A 24,058-nucleotide genomic window follows, 5' to 3' on the forward strand; every position below is an offset into this window, starting at 1 on the left:
AGAAGTTTCTTTCAAAACTCAGTTGAAGTATGTGAAATATTTATCCCCTTAGCTGCTAATGTTCTTTCTTTAAAAATTTATGTTGTTATATGTGGGATATAAAAGGGATTCTAACTAACTAACTAACTAACTAACTAACTAACTATATATATATATATATATATATATATAAAATTAAAAGGTTTTATTAACTAAAGGGACAAAGGAAGGGATCAGGGAACAACTTAATTCTAACCCACAACAGATATTTAAAACCCTAAAATGTTCTATAATCATTCTAAACTAACTAATTTGAGTATTAATTAAAGTTAGGGAGCAAAGACAAAAGGGCCCAAAGAATCTCACAACACAGAAATCCTCTTTGATTCACACAGTAGTCCCAGATAGATGCCACTAACAAGAGCTGAAATCCACTTCTCAATAGCAGCAGCAGTAGCAACAGGCAGAAATGTCAAGAAAGCCAAAGAAGAGGAATCCACTGACCTTTTGGGTCCACCCCATAAATACCAGACAGATATTCTCTGGGCTCTCCTGAATGCTGGAGAAAAGCAGCCTCTCCCTCCTCCAAGGTCCACCAACTGTCTCCAGCAACTTCCTCTGTCTTCAGTTCCAGTTCCTGGTAGTTCTGAGTGGAATGTTGGTTTGCAGCATCTTTTGCATTCAGCTTGCCCTGATTAAATCCTTTACTACAATGTGTGTGAGTGAGTGAGTGAGTGTGTGTGTGTGTGTGTGTGTGTGTGTGTGTGTGTAGAGAGAGAGGGAGAGGATATACCTCAGATTTACAGGTTGCCTCCTTGAATAGAATAGAATACACTCAATAAGGAAAGAAACTATTTCTTTGTTTCTCCAGTGCTTTGCCCAGTGCCTGATGATTAGTAAATGTTGCTTGGTTGATTGATAGATGATTGGTTTCTTTTAGGACTTTTCTCATCAATCTTGCGTGAACTTGCCAATATAATACATGATGGGCCCAAGTGGATTTTACTAGATGGCGATATTGATCCAATGTGGATTGAATCTTTGAACACTGTCATGGATGATAACAAGGTATAGTTTAGGAACAAAAAAAATCTCTAAGTCATCTCTAAGTGTCCAACTAAAATTGATATTTTTATTTTTTCATTGAATTTCATTTTTTCAACTAATAAAAAGATTTCCCTCCCTTCCACTTTTCCCTATGTTCTCATCAAATCTTAGCAAAAGAGGGAGTAATACATACAAATAGAAGGGTAAACATTTTCTTAGCTTACAAAGAAAAATGAGGGTGAGAGAAAAGATATAGTCTCTTAGAAGGGTGTGTGTGTGTGTGTTAAAAAAAGATTTAAGGGAAGCAGCTGGGTGGCTCAGTGGATTGAGAACCAGGCCTAGAGACTGGAAGTCCTAGGTTAAAATCCAGTTTCAAGCACTTCCTAGCTGTTTGACCCTGGGCAAGTCACTTAACCCCTATTGCCTAGCCCTTACCACTCTTCTATCTTGGAACCAATACTTAGTATTGATTCTAAGGCAAAAGGTAAGGGTTTAAAAAAAAGATTAAGGGGATAAGGGAAGGAAAATTAGAAAACAGAAGGTAAGGGAATAATAGAGAATATTTGTAATAAGAAATAAGAGGGATCAAGGACACATGTAATACCCAATGAAATTGTGTGACAGCGGTGGGAAGAGAGGGGAGAGGGAAGGGAGGGAAATAATGTGATTCTTGTAACCAAGGAATAATGTTCTAAACTGACTAAACAAATTAATTTTTTTTTAAAAGAAATGAGGGCATGACAAGGGGAAAATGGAGGAAACCTCAAAAGGGTGGATAGATTAAGAACTAGGAGAATAAGGGGAGGAGACAAGGGAGGGAACTTGGAAAAGTGTGAGCTGATTTATAACTAAGTGGGTAGGGAAAAAATAAGGGAGGGACTTTTAGAAGGGGTATTTATTAGAGTAGTGTTTATAAGAAAATTAGACTTTTGAAGAGGAATCAGATAAAAAGAAGACAAAGAAGGAAAAACAGTGAGGAGAATGTAGAACTAATAACTATAATTTTGAATGTAAATAGGATGGAAAGTAAGGGTTTAAAAAAAACTCAAGTAAAATATATTCTACTTCAGTTAACCAAAAGAAAAAAAAATAGGTGGGGTAGCAATAATGATCTCAGACAAAGTTAAAGATAAAATAAATCTACTTTAAAAGCACAAACATGGAAATTACGTTATGTCAAAAGATACCATAATGAAGCATTATCAATACTAAATCTATGTTTATAACAAAATGTTATCACATATGAAGATTTTAAAGGAAAAGCTAAATGAGTTACAGGTGGAAATAGATAATAAAAATTATAATAGTGGGGGACTTTAACCTTCCCTTTTCAGAAGTGGATAAATCTAACAAAAAAATAATAATAAAGTCGAGGAGATAAATAAAATCGTAGATAAGCTAAATATGATAGATGTCTGAAGAGAATCAAATGGGAATAGAAAAGAATATACTTTTTCTCAGCAGTAAGTGGTAGTTTTACAAAAATTAACCATGTATTAATACATGAAATCTTTACATTAAATGCAAAAAGTAGAAATATTCAATGCATTCTTTTTAGATAATAATCCAGTAAAAATTATATTAATAAGGGACCATGAGAGCACAGAATAAGAATTAAAGACTAAATAATTTAGTTTTAAAAAATGAGTGAAATAAAGAATAAGTCAGAGAAATAATAAATTGTTTTAGTAAAGAAAATTATAATAATGAGGCAAAATAACAAAACCTATGGGATGATTAGAAAAAATACAAATTAAAACAATTTGGATATCAGCTCACACCTGTTAGATTGTCTAGAGTGATAAAAAGACAGATAAAATGACAACTGTTGGAAAGGATGTGGAAAAATGGAGATACTAATCCACTGTTGCTGGAACTGTGAACTGAACAACCACTCTGGAGAGAAATCTAGAATTATCCCCAAAGAGTTATAAAATTTTTCATATTCTTTGACTCAGTATCACCTCTTATTAGGCTTTTTTCTAAGGGGATCAGGGGAAAAGAAAAATCTAAAATATATATAGTAGTTTGCTTTGTCATGATAAAAAAAAAAAACTAGAAATTGAGGGGACATCCATCAAATAGAGAATGGCTAAACAAGTTGTGGCATATGATTATGATGAAATACTATTGTGCTATGAGAAATGATAATCAGGTTAATATTCTAAAAACATGGAACTATATACATGAAATTACGAAGAGTGAAATGTGCAGAACCAAAAGAACATTATATACAGCAGCAGAAATAGTTTGAAGAATATCTTGTGTATGTCCACAACCTCTCCATCAGGAGGGAAGTTGTATATTCATCATCATTTTCTGTAATCATTACTGATAATTGTATTAATCTCTGAGATTTTAAATATTTCAAAGTTATTTGTTTTTAAATATGGTCATTATATGAATTACTCTTCTTGGTTCTGCTTACTTTTATCAATTTATACATGTCTTCTCACATTTTCTTGGAAACTATCCTTTTCTTTGAATGAGATGTCTAGCTGGAAATAGTTGTGACTATAATGTCATGTGATTTTTTAAATAGCAGAGCATATACATCAAAGTAAGTGCTGTTTCCTTCAAAGTAATCATTGTAGAAATTTGAACTTGCATTAATGCTAAGTATATATTTGATCATCACAACAATACTATGAGTTAGTTGCTATTATTATCCCCATTTTACAGATGAGGAAACTGAGACTGAAAGAGGGTGAGTGACTTACCCAGGGTCCCATAGATGGTAATGTGAAGCAAAATTTGAACCACATATTCTCTAATCTTATTGGCTAAATTATTGGCTTCCTTGTTCCATGAACAAAACATTCAATCTCTCAGATATGGGCATTTTCTCTGACTCTAAACATGACTAAACATGTTTAGAATGTTCTCCTTCATATCTATTCCTTGGCTTCTCTGGATTTCTTTGTCCCAATTAAAATCCCATTTTCTAAAGCAAGTCTTTGCCAATTCCTCTTCATTTTAGTACTTTACAAATTAATTATTTCTCCTTTGTACTGTGTAAAGTTTGTGTATGTCTGTTTATCTCCCCAATTAGATTATGAACTTCTTAAAGGTAGATACTATCTTTTATCTCTTTTTAATTTCCCAGGTCTTAGCACAGTGCCTGGATTAATAAGTGCTTAATAAATGTACATTCATTCATTCATTCATTGAAACAATGCCTGATCTCAAAGATCTTACCTTCAGATTAGAGAGACAGGTGCATACAAAATGTTGTGTTGTATATACAACATAAATATAAAGTTAACAAATACAAATATATACAAAGGGATTAAATACAAAGTTGTTTTAAAGGATGGAACCTAGCAACTGGAAGAATCAGGAAAGGCTTACTGCTGAAGATTGTAGTTAAACTGTATGTTAAAGAGAGATACTCTATGAGGTGAAGGAAAAAATGCATTCTAAGTATGAGACTACTTAGAGAATACTGGAAATATGGGAAATGGAAGTATTTTGTGTAAAAAATGGAAGGAAAGTTGGTTTAGTTGGATGACAGATTAAGGGAAGAGTAACATATCTCCAAGCATAATTTGGGACCATATTGTTGAAGAGCTTTAAGAGCTAAACAGAAGAGTTATATTTGATCTTTGAAGAAATGGGAAGCCAATGGAATTGCTAAAGTAGGAGACATATGTGATGAATTCCACGTTTAAAGAAAATTCCTTTGGCAGCAATATGTATGATGGACTGGAATGGTGAGACTCTAGGCAAGGAGAATAATTAGGGGGCTATGACAGTAATCTAGGAAACAGGTAACAAGGGCCTGAATTAAATTGATATTTAAGTGGCAAGAAGAGATGTAAATATTAAGAGACATTATGAAAGTGGAAAGGGCAAGATTTGGTAACTGATTAGATATTTGAAGCAAGGAGAAATGAGAAGTCCAGGATAATGTTGAAGTTCTGTATATCAGAGTCTGAAAGAATAGTGGTGTTAGAAATACCTGGAGATGGAAGGATTTGAGATGAGAAGATAGTAAACTTAATTTCAAATGAAGTAGTAAGCTATCTCTGGAACATTAAATTGAAATGTCTAAAAGACAACTGGAGATACAGAATTAAAACTCTTTGTAGAGAATGGGAAAGGAAATAATGTGTGTATGCACATGCATATTTTATAATATTATACATATTTACATATATTTGTATGTGAATCATTAAAAACATGGGAGTTAATTAGTTTACCCAGAAAAATAGAGTTGAGAGAAAAAGAAAGAGGGCCTAGATTAGAACCTTTGGAACATCCACCACTGGGGTAATATTATGGATGATAAGCCAGTAACAGACACTAATAAAATATACAGGTAGGAGTTGCATCTGGAAAACAGTCTCATGAAAATTCAGAAAAGAAATATTATCCAGGAAGAAAGGTTGTTGGTAGAGTCAAATACAAATAGAGAGTGAAAAGAATTAGGACTCTGAAACTATCATAATATTTGTCAATAGAGAAATAACTTACAACTTTGGAAAGAGTATTTTCAAATGGATGAGTTATAAAGCTGTACTGCACATGGTTGAGGAAGACAGGAAGATTGTTGAGAGGAGAATAAGAAGAGGAAGTGACCAATTTTTCAAGTATGTTGACTTAAAAAGGTAAGAGAGACGTAGCACTAGAGCAATAAAGTACTTTAACAAATACCTAAGGAGAGAGTCAGATCAAGAAACATTTTTCCACCCTGAGATCATGAATTTCACCGTTGGGCAAGTGAACAATACAAAAACTATGGACTGAGGATGAGTTGGTAAATCTGCCAATATTACACCAATATTTGTCTAGGGTCAGAAAAGTTTGGGAGGACACTACTCAGACAACACCTTGGATCAGATCACTTAGGATCAACTGAAAATTTTCAGTTCCTGGCCTTTGTAACCCTTGAACACATTACTTCAGTTCCCATCAAAAGTATCAACAATATCCCAAAGTATACAAGTTTGGGCTAAACAAGACCCCAGCATTCTCTCAAAAAGTTTACACAGCCTAGCCCTATCACAAAGTACTAATTGAGAAGTAAAACTGAGAGTAACCCCCAAAATTTTCCTCAACAAAGAACTATTATAGTACTATGGATGTCTAAGAATGTTGCAAATAAGAATGTTGCAACTAGGGACAGCCAGGAATATTAATATAGGAATGTTAAGTAAGGAGATTGGATACCTATCTTTTTACTAATTGTAGTCAATCAGGCCTAATAGCTTGAGCTGAGAGTAACAATACTTGGAGGCAGCTTATAAAACCAAAAACTCTATTTAATAAGTAATGAGGAAAAGGTTTTAGGAAAAGTAAGGAAAGGTAAATAAGGTTGAAGATTAGGATTAATTCCCTAAATCTAACAGGAGGCTAAACTTTCCCAATCCCCTCTAGTTTGTGAGAATTTGCTTCTTGCTAAGAAACTCCTTAATCTACAGTAATTCCCAGATCTATTCAAAATATATTGTTTAAAATTATAATCCTCTTATTTAAAATAAAGTTTACTGTCTCTGTTAATTTCTCTCAGCTTTTAATCAGTATGCCAACTACTAGCCCTTCTGGGCCTAGCTAGGTTTTTCAGCCTATGCAGGCCTCAAAGTAATGTGACCCTCTCAACAGCCACAAAGAGGAAAAACTGTCCCTTACTTTCTCTTTTCCCCCTCAAATGTATTCCAGATACTCTAATCTATTTTCCTTCTTCTCCTGCCACTGGGTTTTTTTTAGTGCTCCAGGGAACAGGAACACCAGCCTCCTCCTAGGGAACAAAACAAAACAAAACAAACAAACAAAAAAAACTCCAGGAGATCCCCTGCTGTGCAGGTGGGCAGTTGGAAACCAAATGATTCCAGCTAACCAGAATTTCAACAGGCACCCTTCCCAAGATTCTGTCTGGCCTTAAAGAAACATTACCCACTATTCTTTACCCTGTCCTTAGCTGCTAAGATCCCAATTACTGAAATGGTTCTAATTAGCCCTATGACTTAATTAATCCTCATAAGACAACCTCAGAAGACTTTAATTCGATAACATCTATTCAGGTCCTCAAAAGAAACATAACTTTATAGACCATGGAGTCAATTAAAATTCCTAAAATAAATGAAGTAAGAAGTTGGATTAAGCATCTTCTAGAAAAATCATACACAGATAAAACTTGAGTTTTAGGTCAAAGAAAAAGTAATGCAGTAGACGTAAAGAAGTTGCTCAAATGACAAGGAGCCAGAGAAAGAATTAAACAATATGGTACTATTCCAAATGAGCAAAGTATGGTGAATATGACCTTCCAAAAGGCAAAAGAGAGTCTTAAAACCAAGAATAACCAGAAAGAATATGTAAAAGAAAAGATCATTAGTGAAATGATCCACAGCTTAGTAGAAATTTTGAAATACAAATAGACATGGTTAAAAGAGATACAGGTAAACTATTTTAATGAAACATACTGATGGTGGACAAACATTTTTACATTTCAACATGAAAAATGAAAAAACCTTTCCCCATCTCTTTTGCAGAATTGAAGTCCTTGGTTGTAGAACATTGCATATATTTTCAGATTTTTTTCATTATATTGATTGATTTTGCGGTTTTTTCCCCTTCTCTTTTTTCCCCTTTTTCTCATTCTTTAAAATATATTCTTTGTTATATAGGATGGATGTTACAGGGGCAAAGAGAAAAGTTAGTAGGAAGAGTTTAAATAATATAAAAACAAAAGATATAAACAAACATGAATTTTTTTAAAAAGTAAAATGACAACTGAATATATAAAATTCTTGGGGATCTGTCTACTAAGAAACAAAAAAGTGAGTTCCAATACAAAACCTAATTTCAAAAATAAATAAAATGAAATAATAGCAATGATATAGTATAGTGGATAGAATGATTGGCCTGGAATAAGGAAGACCTCAGCCTCAAGTACCAGTGCTATTCTTGTAACATTCAGCTTCTGTCCCCTAGTCCTTCTTATTGTCTCATCCAGACAGATTTCAATCTTAAGATCTTACCCTTATTGTCCTTTAAAATACTTTTTAAGTTCCCTGAGTTTAGAGTTTGTTTTGTCTATGAGTGTCACTGTGGGCAAACTTTCTCAATTTCAATTTCCGTATCTGTAAAATGAAGATAATAATAGCAACTACCTCCCAACATTGTGGTGAAGTTCAAATGAAATAATATCTGTAAAGCATTTATCCCAGTGCATGACTTATAGTAAGAGTTCATTAAATGCTAGTTTCCTTCATCATTACTAATGAAAATCCCTTGGGGAAACAAAAGATCAAAAATCTCAAGGTAAATAATGAAAAAAAAGTTGGAAGGAAGGGGAGATAGCAGTACCAAAATAGACTACAAAAATGTAATAATTATTAGATCAAGTTTGTACTGGCTAAAACATAAAGATATGAATCAGTGAAACACATTAGGTCTACAACATACAGAACAAATGGACCTAAAAGATTGATGGTTTAAAAAACATTCAAGACCCCAGCTTTGACTATTTGACAAAAACTTGAAAGCAGTTTGACAGAAATTAGGTTAAACCAGCTCCTCACCCCATCTAACATCTAACAAATAGATATACAATTTAAATATAAATGATTTCATTTTTTTAAAAAAGATTTACTTAAAAAAGCAGAGTAATTTAATGTTTCACTTGCATAGAAAAGGGAAAAGTTCATGACCAAACAAGGAACAGAGAGGATCATATAAAATTACATGGACAATTTTGATTAGATAAAGTTTAAAAGTTTTTACATAAACAAAACTAACGCTGTTAAGATTAGGAAGGAAATAATAAACTGGCAGAAAGTCATTACAGTAAATTTCTCTTATAAAGGCCTCATTTTCAAACTATATAAAAGATATTAATTCAAATTTATAAGAACTGATAAATGGTCAAAGAAAGAAACAAACACTTGTAAGAGAAGAAATTGAAGCTGTCCATAGCAATATTTTTAAAATGCTACAAATCACTAAAGAAATGTAAATTTAAGTGATTCTGAAGTTATATCTCATTCTCATCAAATTGACAAAGTTGGCAGGAAAGAAAAATGACAAATAATGGAGGGGCCTTAAGAAAACAAGCCCATTCGAGCATTTTTGGTGAAACTGTGAACTAGTATACTCATTCTGCAGAGTAAGTTGGAACTCTGCCCCAAAAGTTACTAAACTTTATATACCTTTTCACCTAGCAGTACCAAAGTCTATAGCCCAAAAAGTCAATAAAAAAGACTGCCATATTCAAAAATACTCATAGCAGCTTTTTATGGTAGCAAAGAACTACAAATTAAGGGATTTTCATCAGTTGGAAAATGAGTGAACAGATTACACTATACATAAGTATAGTGAATACTGTTGTGTTGTAACAAATTATAAAAAGGACTGTTTCAGAGAAACATAATAAGAATTGTATGAACTAATGCAGAGTCAACTGAACAGAAAAACTAAGACTATACAGTGACAACACTGTGAAAACAAATAACTTTGCTTTTTCAATTAATTAATTTATTTAGCATATTTCCCTATGGTTATATGATTCATTTTCTCTCTCTCCTTTATTCCTTTACCCTCCCAGAGCTGACAAGCAATTCCACTGGAATATACATGTATTATTGCTCAAAACCCATTTCTATTATTGTTCATATTTATAATAGAGTGATCTTTTAAAACCAAAACTCCCAATCATATTCCCATATAAACAAATGCTAAATCACATGTTTTTCTTCTGAATTTCTACTCCTACAATTCCTTCTCTCAATCTGGATAGCATTCTTTCTCATAAATCCCTTGGGACTGTCTTGTATTAGCAAAGTCCATTACATTGTATTGTTCCACAATTTTTCACTTTCTGTGTATAATGTCCTCCTACTTCTGCTCATTTCATTATGCATCAGTTCATTGAGGTCTTTCCAGTTCATATAGAAATCAAGCAGCACATCATTCCTTACAGCACAATAGTATTCCATCACCATTATATACCACATTTTTTTCAGCCATTCTCTAATAGAGGGACACTCCCTTGGAAAACAATTAACTTTGAAAGACTAGAGAGTTCTGATCAGTGTTATGACCAGCCATATATGCAGAATACTAATGATGAATGTTACTGCCTTATGGACAAGTGATGGATACAATAGTATAGAGTGAGATATATGTTTTTGGATAACTTGGTACATTTTTCATCAACTTTGCATTTTAGTTTGCTGTACAGTCATTTCATTCTTATCCAAATCTTGATGACTCCATTTTGGAGGGTTTCTTTGCAAATATACTATTGCTATAGTGATAGAGTTTGCCATTTCCTTTTCTGGCTCATTTTAAAGATGAGGAAACTGAGGCAAACTGAGATGTAAGTGATTTGCCCAGCTGGTAAAGGGTTTTTCCCTTTTTTTCTGAACAGGATAGTAGGGAAGAGAAAATTTTTTTTAAAAATTGAAGTAGAAGGAACTTAAATTGAACGATCTCAGTTTTCTCAGTGAGCCTCAGGTATGAGAGCTGGGAAGGAAGAAGTTTGGAATAGATTCTGTGGAAGTGAAATATGTAATCAATTAGGAAAGAGTAAAAGGACACCCTTTCTACAGTGATTCTACAGACCCTTTGATATTGAATAACCTGAATTTATACTTAATAGATTTCTTCCACCTGTATTTGGCAGTATATATGAGTAGAAGGCAAAAAGGAGGGTGATAGGAGTGATCCAAAGCTGAGGACAAACATTTTATACACACAAGAACCCTAGAATTTGTGTTATTATCATCCCCATTTTATAGATGAGGAACATGAGGCAAAGGTTAAGTGCCAAGGATCGCATAGCTAAGAAGTGTGTGAGACCAGATTTTAAGTTAGATTTTTCTGTCTTCCAGTCCATTGCTCTGTTTCCTGTACCACCTTGCTACCTCCAACTCCCCCTCCAGGAACAGCGTGTTGGATGTAGGAGAGAAGTTTTGCTAGTGCTGAAATGTTAAACAGGAGTTGTAGTGTCTTGAGAGGGAAGCTGGGTTTCACTGAGGGCTAATTGATGGAAAGAATGTGAGAGGAAAAATCCAAGATGATGGAGAGGTTGTTGATTCCAGAACAGGAATCCCAGAGGACAGAATAAAAAGGGTGGGCAGCACTAAAGTAGATGTTGATCAGACTAGGTTTCAAGAGAATAGGGATGATGGGAGCGAAAACAGACTTTTCCTAAATGTCTAGTTATTGACAGGGAGAGATAGGAGAAACCATAGGTATGAGTAGTAAGTACTAGGTGAAAAAGAAATGTATCTGCTTTTGATTGGGAAGGACCTAGATGGATTAGTGATGAAAAAAATCCACCGCAAAACCTTTCCAGGACCAGTGAAGCACAAACTCCTTGAGACTATAGGAAACCAAGTTTATTTTACTTATTGAGTTTAGGGAAATGGAAGGTAAGGTCCTAATCCTACACAGCTCTTTCTCCTCCCATTTTCTATGCTCCTCTCATGAGAGAGCTCTTCAGATCTTCTTTAAACCCTTCTGTATAGATCATATAACTTTGGAAAACTTATGTGGAAATTTATCATTAAATAAAAAATTTTAATTAAAATATTATTTGCCACAATTGAATCTTGGATGAAAAACTCAAGTAATAATTTGTACTATTAACTTAACTAGACTCAGAAGGTATCAAACTTTCTACTTTGCCCTTAGCAGCATGTTTTAATGAGTTCATGTAAAAGTATTTGAGATATCTATCCTTCAAGAGCAAACTCAGGTATAGGCAGACTTCTTTGTGCCCTTTGAATTTCATGCTTTTGTTTCCAGGTTCTGACTCTGGCAAGCAATGAAAGAATCTCTCTCAATCCAACTATGCGGCTCCTGTTTGAGATCAACCACTTGCACACAGCTACCCCTGCCACAGTCTCCAGAGCAGGTACATCTCCAATAAATGGAAATACCAAGTTGGGAACAGATTTCTCTAATTTTTGCACATTTTTTTTTTGCTGATTCCTCAAGGTTTAATAAAGAGACTAGTTGGTAACAAAGCCAAGGCAACCCTGATCATGCCTACTCTTCTGCTCAAATTTTAATTCAGTTTATTTTTCAGGTTAAAATACAAAGTACTACAAAATAATAATGAAGGAAAATTGCCTGGTCTTTTCCCTTGGTCATAAAATTTCTGTATTCAGATATGAGACAGAGTATATTCTGAACAAATATGTGTATCTAACATATATTCAGAAATCAATCTGTGGTTAAGGAATGAAATTGACACAAAGAGTAGTCATTTAACCTATAGGGATGGGGAGCAGGTGTCTAATGGGTAATTTGTAGCTATATCCTAAAAACCTTATCATAGAATATGATGTGGCATTATAATCCCAGTAGAAAATAGTAATAAAAATATTCAGACCTTAGATCCTTGCCTCTTCTGTATTCAAATTTGAAATTTCTTAAGTCCCCTTTTTTCTGACAATTGTATGGGGTGAAAATATGTGTTTGTTCTCCATCCAAATGTGAGAGCTACTCAAAGCATCAGGCCCTTTGTGAACCTCAAGCTATACCTTTGAATTGAATAGTCTGGTCTCCGAATCTTAGATAAAACTCTCTTGTGTGAAGAAATATGTTCTTCTTCTATAGAATTTTGGACTTCTCTTTCTTATACTACCAGGAATACTATACATCAATCCTGCAGACCTGGGTTGGAATCCACCAGTGAGTAGTTGGATTGACAAGAGAGAGATACAGTCTGAACGAGCTAACCTGACCATCCTATTTGACAAATATTTGCCACCTTGCCTGGATGTAGTCAAAACAAGGTAATTAAAAAATCAGGGAAAGATGTGAATTAAACCTCTTGGAAGCTAGAATATCCCCATCATTTACAATTCTGTCAACTATCTCGGGTACTCTGTTAATGTTCTGTCGTGGCTCAGACAAGGAGTCTGGATCATGACTGACACACCATGTTGGTCCCCATGACTACTACATGGATTTTTCAGAACAAGAAGAGTGACCCTTCCTTAACATGATATCAAGGCTCTCTGCCCCTTAAACTGAGAAACAGGAGCCTTCTCTGCAATTGATCCATAAGCAAACCTAGAGATGAAGATGGGAACTGCATACTTGCAATAAGGCTGGCTTCCTGATGGTTGGTGTTCCCAAACCCTTATTCAAAGACATTTCCTCCTCTGCGTTTCAGGATTAAGGCAGTTATGGGAGACTATTCAGATACCACTCCCAACCCTGCCATATCTACCATAGTCCTTGTTTCTTTTCCTTCATAAAATGCGAATTATTTTTACGAAGATATATGAGTGTGTTCCCTTTTCATCATTCCAGTAGTAGAGTTGCCCAAACCCAGAGCCTTTTCACTTCTGATTTTGTTCTTTCTACTAACTTTTAAATAGGGTGTAAACATCATATATATGTCTGACCTACATGTCTTCACAGCTCAAGATGATGTCCTCAGAGAGGTGACCATGTGGCTACTACTTATTCTTAGAGTATCAGGATAACCTGGTGTGGGTTCTTTCTTGCTACTCACATAGTAACTTGCCTACATACTTCCCATTTACACAAATTCAGTCACAATAATACTATTGGTCTTGAAACATAAAACATTTATTAAACAAGAAGGCAAAACAAGAATAGTCATAACATTTATTCAGTAAAAGGGGAAAGCAAAAATAATCAAAGTATAGAATGTCCACAAACTTGGATTATACTCTCTACTGATTTTCAGTGTCTGAGAGAATAAAGTGAATGTACAATTGTATTTATTTTTTAAATTTTATGTATTTAGAATATTTTTCCTTGATTACATGATTCATAATTTTTCCCACCCTTCTTCCCTCTTCCTTCTTGGAGCTGACAAGCAAGTCCACTGGGTTATACATGTATGCATGTTCAAAACCTATTTCCACATAATTCATATTTCCATAGAGTGCTCTTTTAATGTCAAAACCCCAATCATATCCCTGTCAAACCACATGATCGATCATATTTTTTTCTTCTGCATTTCTACTCCACAGTTTTTCTTTGGATATGGATAAGGTTCTTTCTCATTCATTCCTTGGTGTTGTCCCGGATCATTGCATTGCTTCTAGTAGAAAACTCTGTTAAATTTGATTGTGCCACAATGTTTCTGTTTCTGTGTACAGTGTTCTGGTTCAGCTCAATTCACTCTGCATCAATCCCAGTCTTTCCAGTTCACATAGAAATCCTCCAGTTCATCATTTTTTACAGCCCAATAACATTTCCATAATTATCAGATACCACAATTTGTTCAGCCATTCCCCAATCAAAGAACACCCCCCATTTTCCAATGTTTTTGCCACCACAAAAGATTATGGCTATAAAAATTTTGGTACAAGTATTTTTCCTTATTATCTCTTTGGGTAAACCCAGCATTGGTATGCCTGGATCAAGGGGCAGGCATTCTTTTAGAGCCCCTTGTGTATAGTTCCAAATTACCCTCCAGAATGGTTGGACCAATTCACAACTATATCAGTAGTGTATTCGTGTCCCAATTTTGCCACATCCCTTCTAACATTTAACACTTTGCTGGCATATTGGCCAATCTGCTGGTTGTAAGGTGGTACCTCAAAGTTGTTTTGATTTGCATTTTTATTTTTTCATCTGAGAACTGCCTATTCATATTTTTTGTCCATTTGTCGATTAGACAGTCATATAATTATAAAAACCAGAAAAATGCTCATAAATTAAAATGTACAGTGTTTCTTGTAGTACAAGAATGAGAGGCAGAGCCAAGATGGGGGCATGAGGTGAAGTCAAGATGGCGGTTTAGAGGCATAGAAAGTTCAGATCCGAAAACCCTTCCTTACCAATTACAAACTAAATGCTTCCAGGGTGCTGAAAATCAAACCTAACAACAAGACAGAGCAAAGTAACCCTTCTGCTGGAATCAATTCAAGAGGTACCCCCCCCCCTAAAAAAAGCTGGAATCCAAGAATCCAAGAACACTCTGGTCTAAGGTGAAGGAAGAAGGAAAGTCTCAGGATCTCACCACCACCTAGTGTGGTAAGCTGGAACCTCTAGATGGACAAGGGTGCTGGTCTGGAGGGAGTACCTTATGGGCAAGGCTGTGCCAGGCTCAGAGCATCAAACAGGCGGTGGGAAAGCAGTTAGAGAAGTGCAGAGATGGCAGCCTAGTTGCAGCACTGGAGACACTCCATATTGCCCTCAGGACACATCCAGCTATGCAACTCAGCTGGACTTAATACCATCAAGGCCTCCAGAGTACAGGAAGGCTAAAGCTCTAACACTCCTCCTCCATGGACAGAGCTGAGAGATTTGTTGACAAAATTCCAAGAGTGAAGGCTGACAAAAAAGCCCAAACGCACAAAAAAAAAATGAGAGGAGCAAAAGCACAGGCAACTGCAGGGAGTAAAGAAGGGGTAAATATGAGCAAACAACAGAAAAGGAAAAAAGAAATTAAAATTGACAGCTTCTATACAAGCAATGAACAAAGAGCAAACAAAAAAAAGGGAATGATGAAGGAACATCAAGCTAAAACACAGAAATTCCAGCGAATTGGATACAGGCTTTGGAAGAACTCAAAATACAATTCAAAACACAATTAAGAGAGACTAAAGACAACTGGGAAAAGAACTTAAAAAGAAAGATAAGTCATCTGGAAACAGAAAACAGTGTCATGAAAGCCAAAATTAATCAGCTTGAAAATGAGGCTAAGGAGATGAAAGATGAGGCAAAGAAAATAAAAGATGAGGCAGAGAAAATGAAAGATGACCTCCAAAGAAAATCAGACCAGAAAGAGAAGAATGACCAAAATGCCAGGGAAGAAATCCAGGCTTTAATATCCAGAATACAATAACTACAACTAAGTGACCTCACAAGGCAGCAGGACAAAATAAAACAAAACCAAAAGAATGAAAAAACTGAGGAAAATATGAAGCACCTCATTCACAAAACAGAAGATTTAGAAAATCATTCCAGGAGAGACAACTTAAGAATATTGGTCTACCAGAAGACCATGACAAAAGAAAAAGTCTGGACACCATAATACAGGATATTATCCAAGAAAACTACCCTGATATTCTAGAACAAGAGGGAAAAGTGGAGATTGAAAGAATCCACAGATCACCTCCTGTACTTAATCCCCATCTAACAACACTCAGGAATGTTATAGCCAAATTCAAGAACTATCAGATCAAGGAAAAAATATTACAAGCTGCTAAGAAGTCATTCAGATACCATAGAACCACAATGAAGATAGCACAGGATCTGGCTTCATCTACACTGAAGTACTGAAAGGCATGGAAGATGATATTCTGGAAAGCAAGAGAACTAAGTCTACAACCAAGAATCAATTACCCAGCAAAACTGACCATATCCTTACAGGGGATAGATAGTATAGACATTTAACAAAATAGAAGAATTCCAAGCATTCGTAAAGAAAAGACCAGACCTGAACAGAAAATTTGATGCCCAAGCACAGAACCCAAAAGTATCATCAAAAGTTAATTAAAAAGGAGGGGGAAAGAAAAACAAACTCCCCAAAAACACACGCAAAAAAAATTTAAGAGACCCAATAAGTTAAAAAGATATGTATCCCTATAAGGAAAGAGGTCATTGGTAACTCTTAAAAATTGTTATTATCACCTGGGCACCTAGGATTACACTTAGAGGGCACAGAGACCAACTGTATAGGATGAAAGGACAAGACATAAATACATATATATATATGTATGAATAAATACATATATATGTGTATATATGTATACAACTAGAGCTAAAAAAGAGGTTAATACTGAATGAAATGTGAAAAGAAACAAAAGGGGGTAAATTTATATGTCACAAAGAAGCTCATGGAGTGAGGGGAAGAACATAAATACATTGGAAGGATAAAGAGGTTGGAGATACAAAATACTCAACTCTTACATTTAATGAAATTGACTCAAATGGGGAAAAACAATCAAATACATTGGGGCAGAGAATTGATTTGCGCCCTATAGGGGAGTAGAAGGGGAACAAACAGACTGGTGGGGAGGGAAGCACTAAAAGACTGTCTGCCCTTTGATCCAGCCATAGCAGTGCTGAGTTTGTAGCCCAAAGACATAATAAGGGAAAAGACTTGTACAGGAATATTCATAGCTGCACTCTTTGTGGTGCCAAAAAATTGGAAAATGAGGGGATGCCCCTCAATTGGGGAATGGCTGAACAAATTGTGGTATATGTCGGTGATAGAATACTATTGTGCTCAAAGGAATAATAAACTGGAGGAATTCCAAGTGAACTGGAATGACCTCAAGGAATTGATGCAGAGTGAAAGGAGCAGAACCAGGAGAACATTGTTCACAGAAACTTTGGTACAATCGAATGTAATGGACTTCACCATTAGTAGCAATGCTATCTTGAACAACTTGGAGGAATCTACAAGAAAAAAAACACTATCCCCACTCAGAGGGAGAACTGTGGGAGAAGAAACAAAGAAGAAAAACAACTGCTTGAATACATGGGTTGAGGGGATATGGTTGGGGATGTAGACACTAAATGAACATCTTAATGCAAATGCCAACAACATGGAAATAGGTTTTGATCAAGGACATATGTAATACCCAGTGAGATTGCGCATCAGCTACGGGAAGGATGCAGGTAGGGGAGGGAGAGGGAAAAAATGATTGTAACCAAGAAGAAATAATATTATAAATTGACTAAATGAATTAATTTAAATTTTAAAAAAGGAGAAGACCAGTATATATGCTACAAAAATGGAACATTTGTATTCCCACAAAGGGAGTTTTATTTAGTATTTGAAGGAGACCAGACTTGCTCAAAACAATGCATACAAGGAGAAAAATTAATGTGACAAGAGCAACTCATAACTGGACTCTACCCTAGATATCAGCAATTTCCTTTAGGAAATCCTTTAGGAAACCTATTCCTTTTCTGAAATTCTGGTCTTCTGCTGGGTGAAGATATTTCTCTGCCATTGAAGCACTGTTAAACCCCTTTAGTAAATAAACAGTATTATACTGCTTCACTACTTCAGCGGCCATATCCCAGGCAACGGCTTCGACAGGCCGACTAAACCTTGTGAGGGTAGCCATCAAGTCATAGACCCCTGGTGAACCAGGGCCTTGCTCACCCAGCATGTGAAGACTGCTTCTGCTGAACAGATGGAAGAAGCCAGTATGAAGTTTCAAAAGCTGAGAGGGCGATACAGCAAAGCACTGTGGGGTGCTTAGGGTGTGTTGGAGAACAAAAGACAACACGGCCATCCAATGCAACTGAGGAAGTCTCCAGATGTAACGATTTTTCATTCCACTGGACCCAGGCTTCCAACGCCGAGAGAGTGGGACTGTCTCTGTGCATCGACTTTTCCACTTAAATCTCCTTCCACGCACAAGTGTTTTTTGTGCACACTCATCTACATCACAGATGAAAGCGCACAAAGACAATCGTCATCCTCGGTTACCGAGAGATTACTACTATTGCTTCATTGAAGAAGCAATTCCCTCCAATCTAGAATGTATTGTCAGTTCCTTATGAGCCATGAGAGGGTTCTGAAGTCATATGTGATTTTCTTTCTCTCAGGCTGTAGTGATGTAGCCCTTCCCCAAATCTTCAAATAGTGCTGTTTTCCTAGCTCTCAATAATATCACATTTCTTTTCCAATCAAAACTGTCTGTCTTCCTCCAACTATTTTTACTTCTCAAGCTAAAGAAGGCAATAAAAATCTTCGTAGACAACTTCCTATAATGTTCCACCTTTCCTTGGCTCTAATGGACAATAAGACAATAAGTCAAATCAGTTTTTCACACAAAAGGGAAAATTTGCTTCTCTATTGTGAACTCCTAGGAGCTTGCCAATCCTGTTTGACTCTTGTCAGATCTCTGAGATACCCATGCCTCAATTTTTTTTTTTGCTTTTTTGCTGGAGTCCAATCAAATAGGAGGCAATATGTACCATCAACTTCTCTTTTGAGGTCACTGCAGTGTCTTTTTTTTTCATATCTTCTCATCTTTTCCCCCTCTTTCTTTTCCTGTAGCTTCCAATACCTCAAATTAGAACCTCTTAATGAGCAGTGGCTCATTAAGTGGCTTACATGTCAGGTAACAAATTTGAAATTCATTTTTTTTTAAATGAAACCCTTACCTTGTCTTGGAACCAATACTGTGTATTGGTTCCAAGACAAAAGAGTCGTAAGGCACTGGAAGTTAAGTGACTTGCCCAGGGTCACACAGCTGGGAAGTGCCTGAGGACAGATTTGAAATTAGGACCTCCCATCTCTAGGCCTGGCTCATGATCCATTGAGCTACCCAACTGCCCCCAAAATCCATATTTCTATTAAGAATAACCATAAAAAAAATCTCTCATAGCACCCAAACAGTTTTGTATTTTGTAATTTCTCATCTTTATCATCAAAAAAGCATCATATGGAAGTGAACTAATAGATAACAATGCCTTATAATTACCTCCGCCTTTGGTCACTACTTTGCCTTTGAGCTACTTTTCATACAAATGTTCTCAGTATTTGCCTGAAGGTTATTTTTTCTCATGCCTTTGAAACATATTTAAATGTTTCATATTTCCTTTGCCACATGAATGGCTTTTATTGCCTCTAATGTGAAAGAATAAGTATTATAGATATTTGTAACACATCCTCATTTTGAGGATACATATTCATAAGCCAGTTTCTATAGAATATAAATACACATCATTCTTATTTCTTTTATCCTGAATTCAGGACTTTTTAGTTTGGGTTCATTTTTCCAATGTTCCATTTTTCATTTTGTAATTTATTCAGCATGATTAGGCCTTAAAGGAATATGAGAGTTATAGAGCATGTGTATCAAGCATGGGCAAGTATCTTGTCCAGTTGGATGAGTTCAGTATTATTTTGGTTACTAAAGATGTACAAAGCCCTAGAGGTACTTTGGATAATTATTTAAAGAGACTTTATTTTAAAATGCTTTTGATAGCCAGGCCAGCCTCCCTCTTAGCAATATAACTACCATTATTATATTTTTCATCCTTTAACTGAACAACAATTAACTCACACAATGTGTGTGAATATGCATACAGGTTAACATGTACCCACAAAAATATATACCAATGCCACTTCCCCTACCCCACTCCACAATTTAACATTGCTAAGAAAGAGAGAATCTAGCTTCTTGGATACTTCAACTACTAGAAGTAAGGAATTTTTTTTAATACTCAGTAAGACTTCTGGGCCTCAGTTTTCTCATCTCTAAAATGAATGGGAAGTTCCCTTAAAGATCTAAATTACATGATTCATTTCAAATTGCAAACTTTCCTTCCTTAGTGGATAATTCTTCATGATTGTGGACCAAAAAATCAAAACTGTAACTTACTTAATAACCTCCAGTAGTCATCATAATCTTCTATGTCAACAGAATCATCATCTCATAAGTTATTGTCAAGGACTTCATACTATTAAGAATCTGTACATAACTACAGAATATACAGGTTAAAATTATGGTTAGACTGAATATTTAAGAGTAGGATTGAGGCGGAGTCAAGATGGCCACATGGAAGGAGCAGAAGTTCAGACCTCTGAATACCCTTCCTTACCAATCACAAACCGAAAATCAAACCCAACAACAAGACAGAGCCAAGATACCCTCCTGCTGGTCTCAATTCAAAGGTACACCCCCCTAAAAGATGGTACCTCCCTAAAAGATGGAATCCGAGAACACTCAGGTTTAAGGGGAAGGCAGAAGGAAGGTCCCAGGGCCCCTCCCCCCCACCCACTGAGAACACTGAGCCTCCAACTGCAGTGGGAACTTCTGGGCAGACAAAGGTCCTGGTCTGGAGGACATACCTTGTGGGCAGGGCTGTGACAAGCTCAGAGCATTGAACACAGATGTCAGGGAAGGAGCTAGAGAGGGAGCATAGAGCTGGAAGCCTGGCCAGAGGAGTGGAGATCCTCCATATTTGCTCCAGGCTTTCAGGAAGTATTGACCTCAGGGCACACCTGGCCCAACCAAGCTGAACTTAATCCAATCAAAAGCCTCCAGAGGACAGGGAAGCACACACTCCAACACTCCTCCCCCAGAGACTGCACTGAGAGATCTGAGAAAGCTCCAAGAGGGGAGACCGACAGAAAGCCCCCCCCAAAAAATGAGAGGAGCAAGAGCACAGACAAATATGGGGAGCAAAGAAGGGATAAATATGAGCAAACAACAGAAAAAGAAGAAAGAAATTACAAGTGACAGCTTCTGCACAGGCAACAACCCAAGAACTAATGGAACACAGGAGGCAAGCAATAAAACAGAAATCCCAGTGAATTGGAAACAGGCTTTGGGAGAACTCAAAATGCAACTCAAAACACAATTAAAAGAGTCTGAAGACAATTGGGAAAAGAATTTAAAAAGTAAGATAAGTCATCTGGAAACAGAAAATTGTGTCTTGAAAGCCAAAATCAACCAGCTTGAAAATGAGGCAAAGGAGATGAAAAATGAGGTAAATAGAATGAAAGATGACCTCCAAAGAAAATCATACCAGAAGGAGAAGGATGACCAAAAAGCCAGGGATGAAATCCAGTCTTTAAGAACCCGAATACAACAACTAGAATCAAGTGACCTCACAAGACAGCAGGAAACTATGGAACAAAACCAAAAGAAGCATCTCATTTACAAAACAGAAGATTTAGAAAATCATTCTAGGAGAGAGAATTTAAGAATCATTGGTCTACCAGAAGACCATGACAAAAGAAAAAGCCTGGACATAGTACTACAGGAAATTATTCAGGAAAACTGCCCCGATATCCGAGAACAATAGGGGAAAGTAGAGATTGAAAGAATCCACAGATCACCTCCTTTATTTAATCCCCAACAACACCCAGTAATGTCATAACCAAAAAATTGAGGAAAATATGAAGCATGGACATTATATTACAGGAAATTATTAAAGAAAACTGCCCTGAAATCCTTGAACAAGAGGGAAAAGTGGAGACTGATAGAATCCACAGCTCACCTCTTGTACTTAATCCCCAAATGACAACACCCAGGAATGTTATAGCCAAATTCAAGACCTATCAGACCAAAGAAAAAATATTACAAGCTGCCAAGAAAACATTCAGATACCATGGAACCACAGTGAGCATAACACCAGATCTGGCAGCATCCACACTGAAGTACTGAAAGGCATGGAATATGATATTCCAGAAAGCAAGGGAACTAGATCTACAACCAAGAATCAAATACCCAGAAAAACTGACTATATTCATATAGGGGAAAGTGTGGTCATTCAAAAATAGAAGAATTCCAAGCATTGTAAAGAAAAGACCAGACCTGAACAGAAAATTCAATGCCCAAGCACAGAAATCAAGAGAATCATCAAAATGTAATTTTAAAAAAGAAGGGAAAAAGAAAAACAAAACAAAAATACCCCCCCCCCTTTTTAAAGAGACTCAATAAGTTAAAATGTTATAAGAAAAGAGGTCATTGGTAACTCTTAAAAACTGTTGCTATCACCTGGGCAGCTAGAAGAATTACACTTAGAGGGAACAGTGACAAACTGTATAGGATGAAAGGACAAAACATAAATAGGTATATATACATATATGCATGCATAAATACATATACGTGTGTGTATATGTATATACACACACAACCAAAGACAAAAGAAGAGTTTAATACTAAAAGAAATGGGAAAAGAAACAAATGGGGGCAAATTTATATGTCACAAAGAAGCTCATGGCAGGAGGGGGAAAAACATCAATACACTGGAAGGGTAAAGAGGTTGGAGATAGGAAATACTCAACTCTGACATGCATTGAAATTGACCCAAAGAGGAAAGAACAATCCAATCCATTGGGGCGGAGAATAGATTTGTGCCCTATAGGGGAGTAGAAGGGTAACAAACGGACTGCTGGGGAGGGAAGCAGTATAAGGGAGGGAGAGGGTGGGGGGTAGTTTTAGAAAGACTACAGGGAAAATAAGGGGAAGGGGGAAGAAGAGGGTAGAAAGAGAAGTAAAATAAGGCTGGGAACGAGGGGGACTGATTATAAACAAACACTGGCGTAGAAGGAAATAGTTAAAGAAGAAAAGGCAGGATCAGGAATAGAAATCAAAATGCTGGGAAATACATAGCTAGTAATCATAACTCTGAATGTGAATGGAATGAACTCACCCATAAAAAGAAAGCAAATAGCAGAGTGGATTAGAATCCCAAACCCTACCATATGCTGTCTGCAAGAAACACACATGAGGAAGGTAGATGCTAATAGGGTAAAAGTTAGAGGATGGAGCCAAATGTATTGAGCATCAACTGATAAAAAGAAGGCAGGAGTCGCAATCATGATATCTGACAAAGCCAAAGTAAAAATAAATCTAGTTAAAAGAGATAGCAAAGGTAATTACATCCTGATAAAAGGCAGTATAGACAATGAGGAAATATCAGTACTCAACATGTATGCACCAAATGGTATAGCATCCAAATTTCTAAAGGAGAAACTAGTAGAGCTCAAGGATGAAATTGATAGAAACACTATACTAGTGGGAGACCTGAACCTTCCTCTATCTGAACTAGATAAATCAAACCAAAAAATAAATAAGAAAGAGGTAAGAGAAGTGAATGAAATCTTAGAAAAATGAGAGTTAATAGATATATGGAGAAAAATAAATAGAGACAAAAAGGAATACACTTTCTTTTCAGCAGCACATGGTACATTCACAAAAATTGACCATGTATTAGGGCATAAAACATTGCAAACAAGTGCAAAAGATCAGAAATAATAAATGCAACTTTCTCAGATCACAATGCAATGAAAATAATAATTAGTAAAGGGTACATGGAGAGGTAAATAAAAAATTAATTGGAAATTAAACAATATAATTCTCCAAAACCGGTTAGTTAAAGAACAAATTTTAGAAACAATAACTTCATTGAAGTAAATGAAAATTATGAGACATCCTTTCAAAACCTATGGTACTAAGGGGGAAATTTATATCGTTGAGTTCATACATTAACAAATTAAGAAGGGCAGAAGAGGTCAATGAATTGGGCATGCAAATTAAAAAAATAGAAAGCGAACAATTTAAAAATCATCAGATGAAGACTAAATTAGAGATCCTAAAAATTAAAGGAG

At 35.9% G+C, this 24,058-nt stretch overlaps 1 protein-coding gene across 11 annotated transcripts in view; it reads left to right on the forward strand.

Moving 5' to 3' along the window:
* DNAH9 (dynein axonemal heavy chain 9) overlaps positions 1–24,058 on the forward strand; it is a 755,194-nt gene that overhangs the window by 359,717 nt on the left and 371,419 nt on the right. For all 11 annotated transcript variants that reach the window (XM_056817453.1, XM_056817454.1, XM_016430769.2 and 8 more), the window contains 3 exons: positions 920–1,047; positions 11,779–11,887; positions 12,626–12,773. In XM_056817453.1, coding sequence (XP_056673431.1) covers positions 920–1,047; positions 11,779–11,887; positions 12,626–12,773 — 385 coding nt within the window. The remainder of the gene's footprint in view (positions 1–919; positions 1,048–11,778; positions 11,888–12,625; positions 12,774–24,058) is intronic.

The sequence above is a fragment of the Monodelphis domestica genome, chromosome 2 (genome assembly GCF_027887165.1).
Source record: "Monodelphis domestica isolate mMonDom1 chromosome 2, mMonDom1.pri, whole genome shotgun sequence".
Lineage (NCBI taxonomy): Eukaryota > Metazoa > Chordata > Mammalia > Didelphimorphia > Didelphidae > Monodelphis > Monodelphis domestica.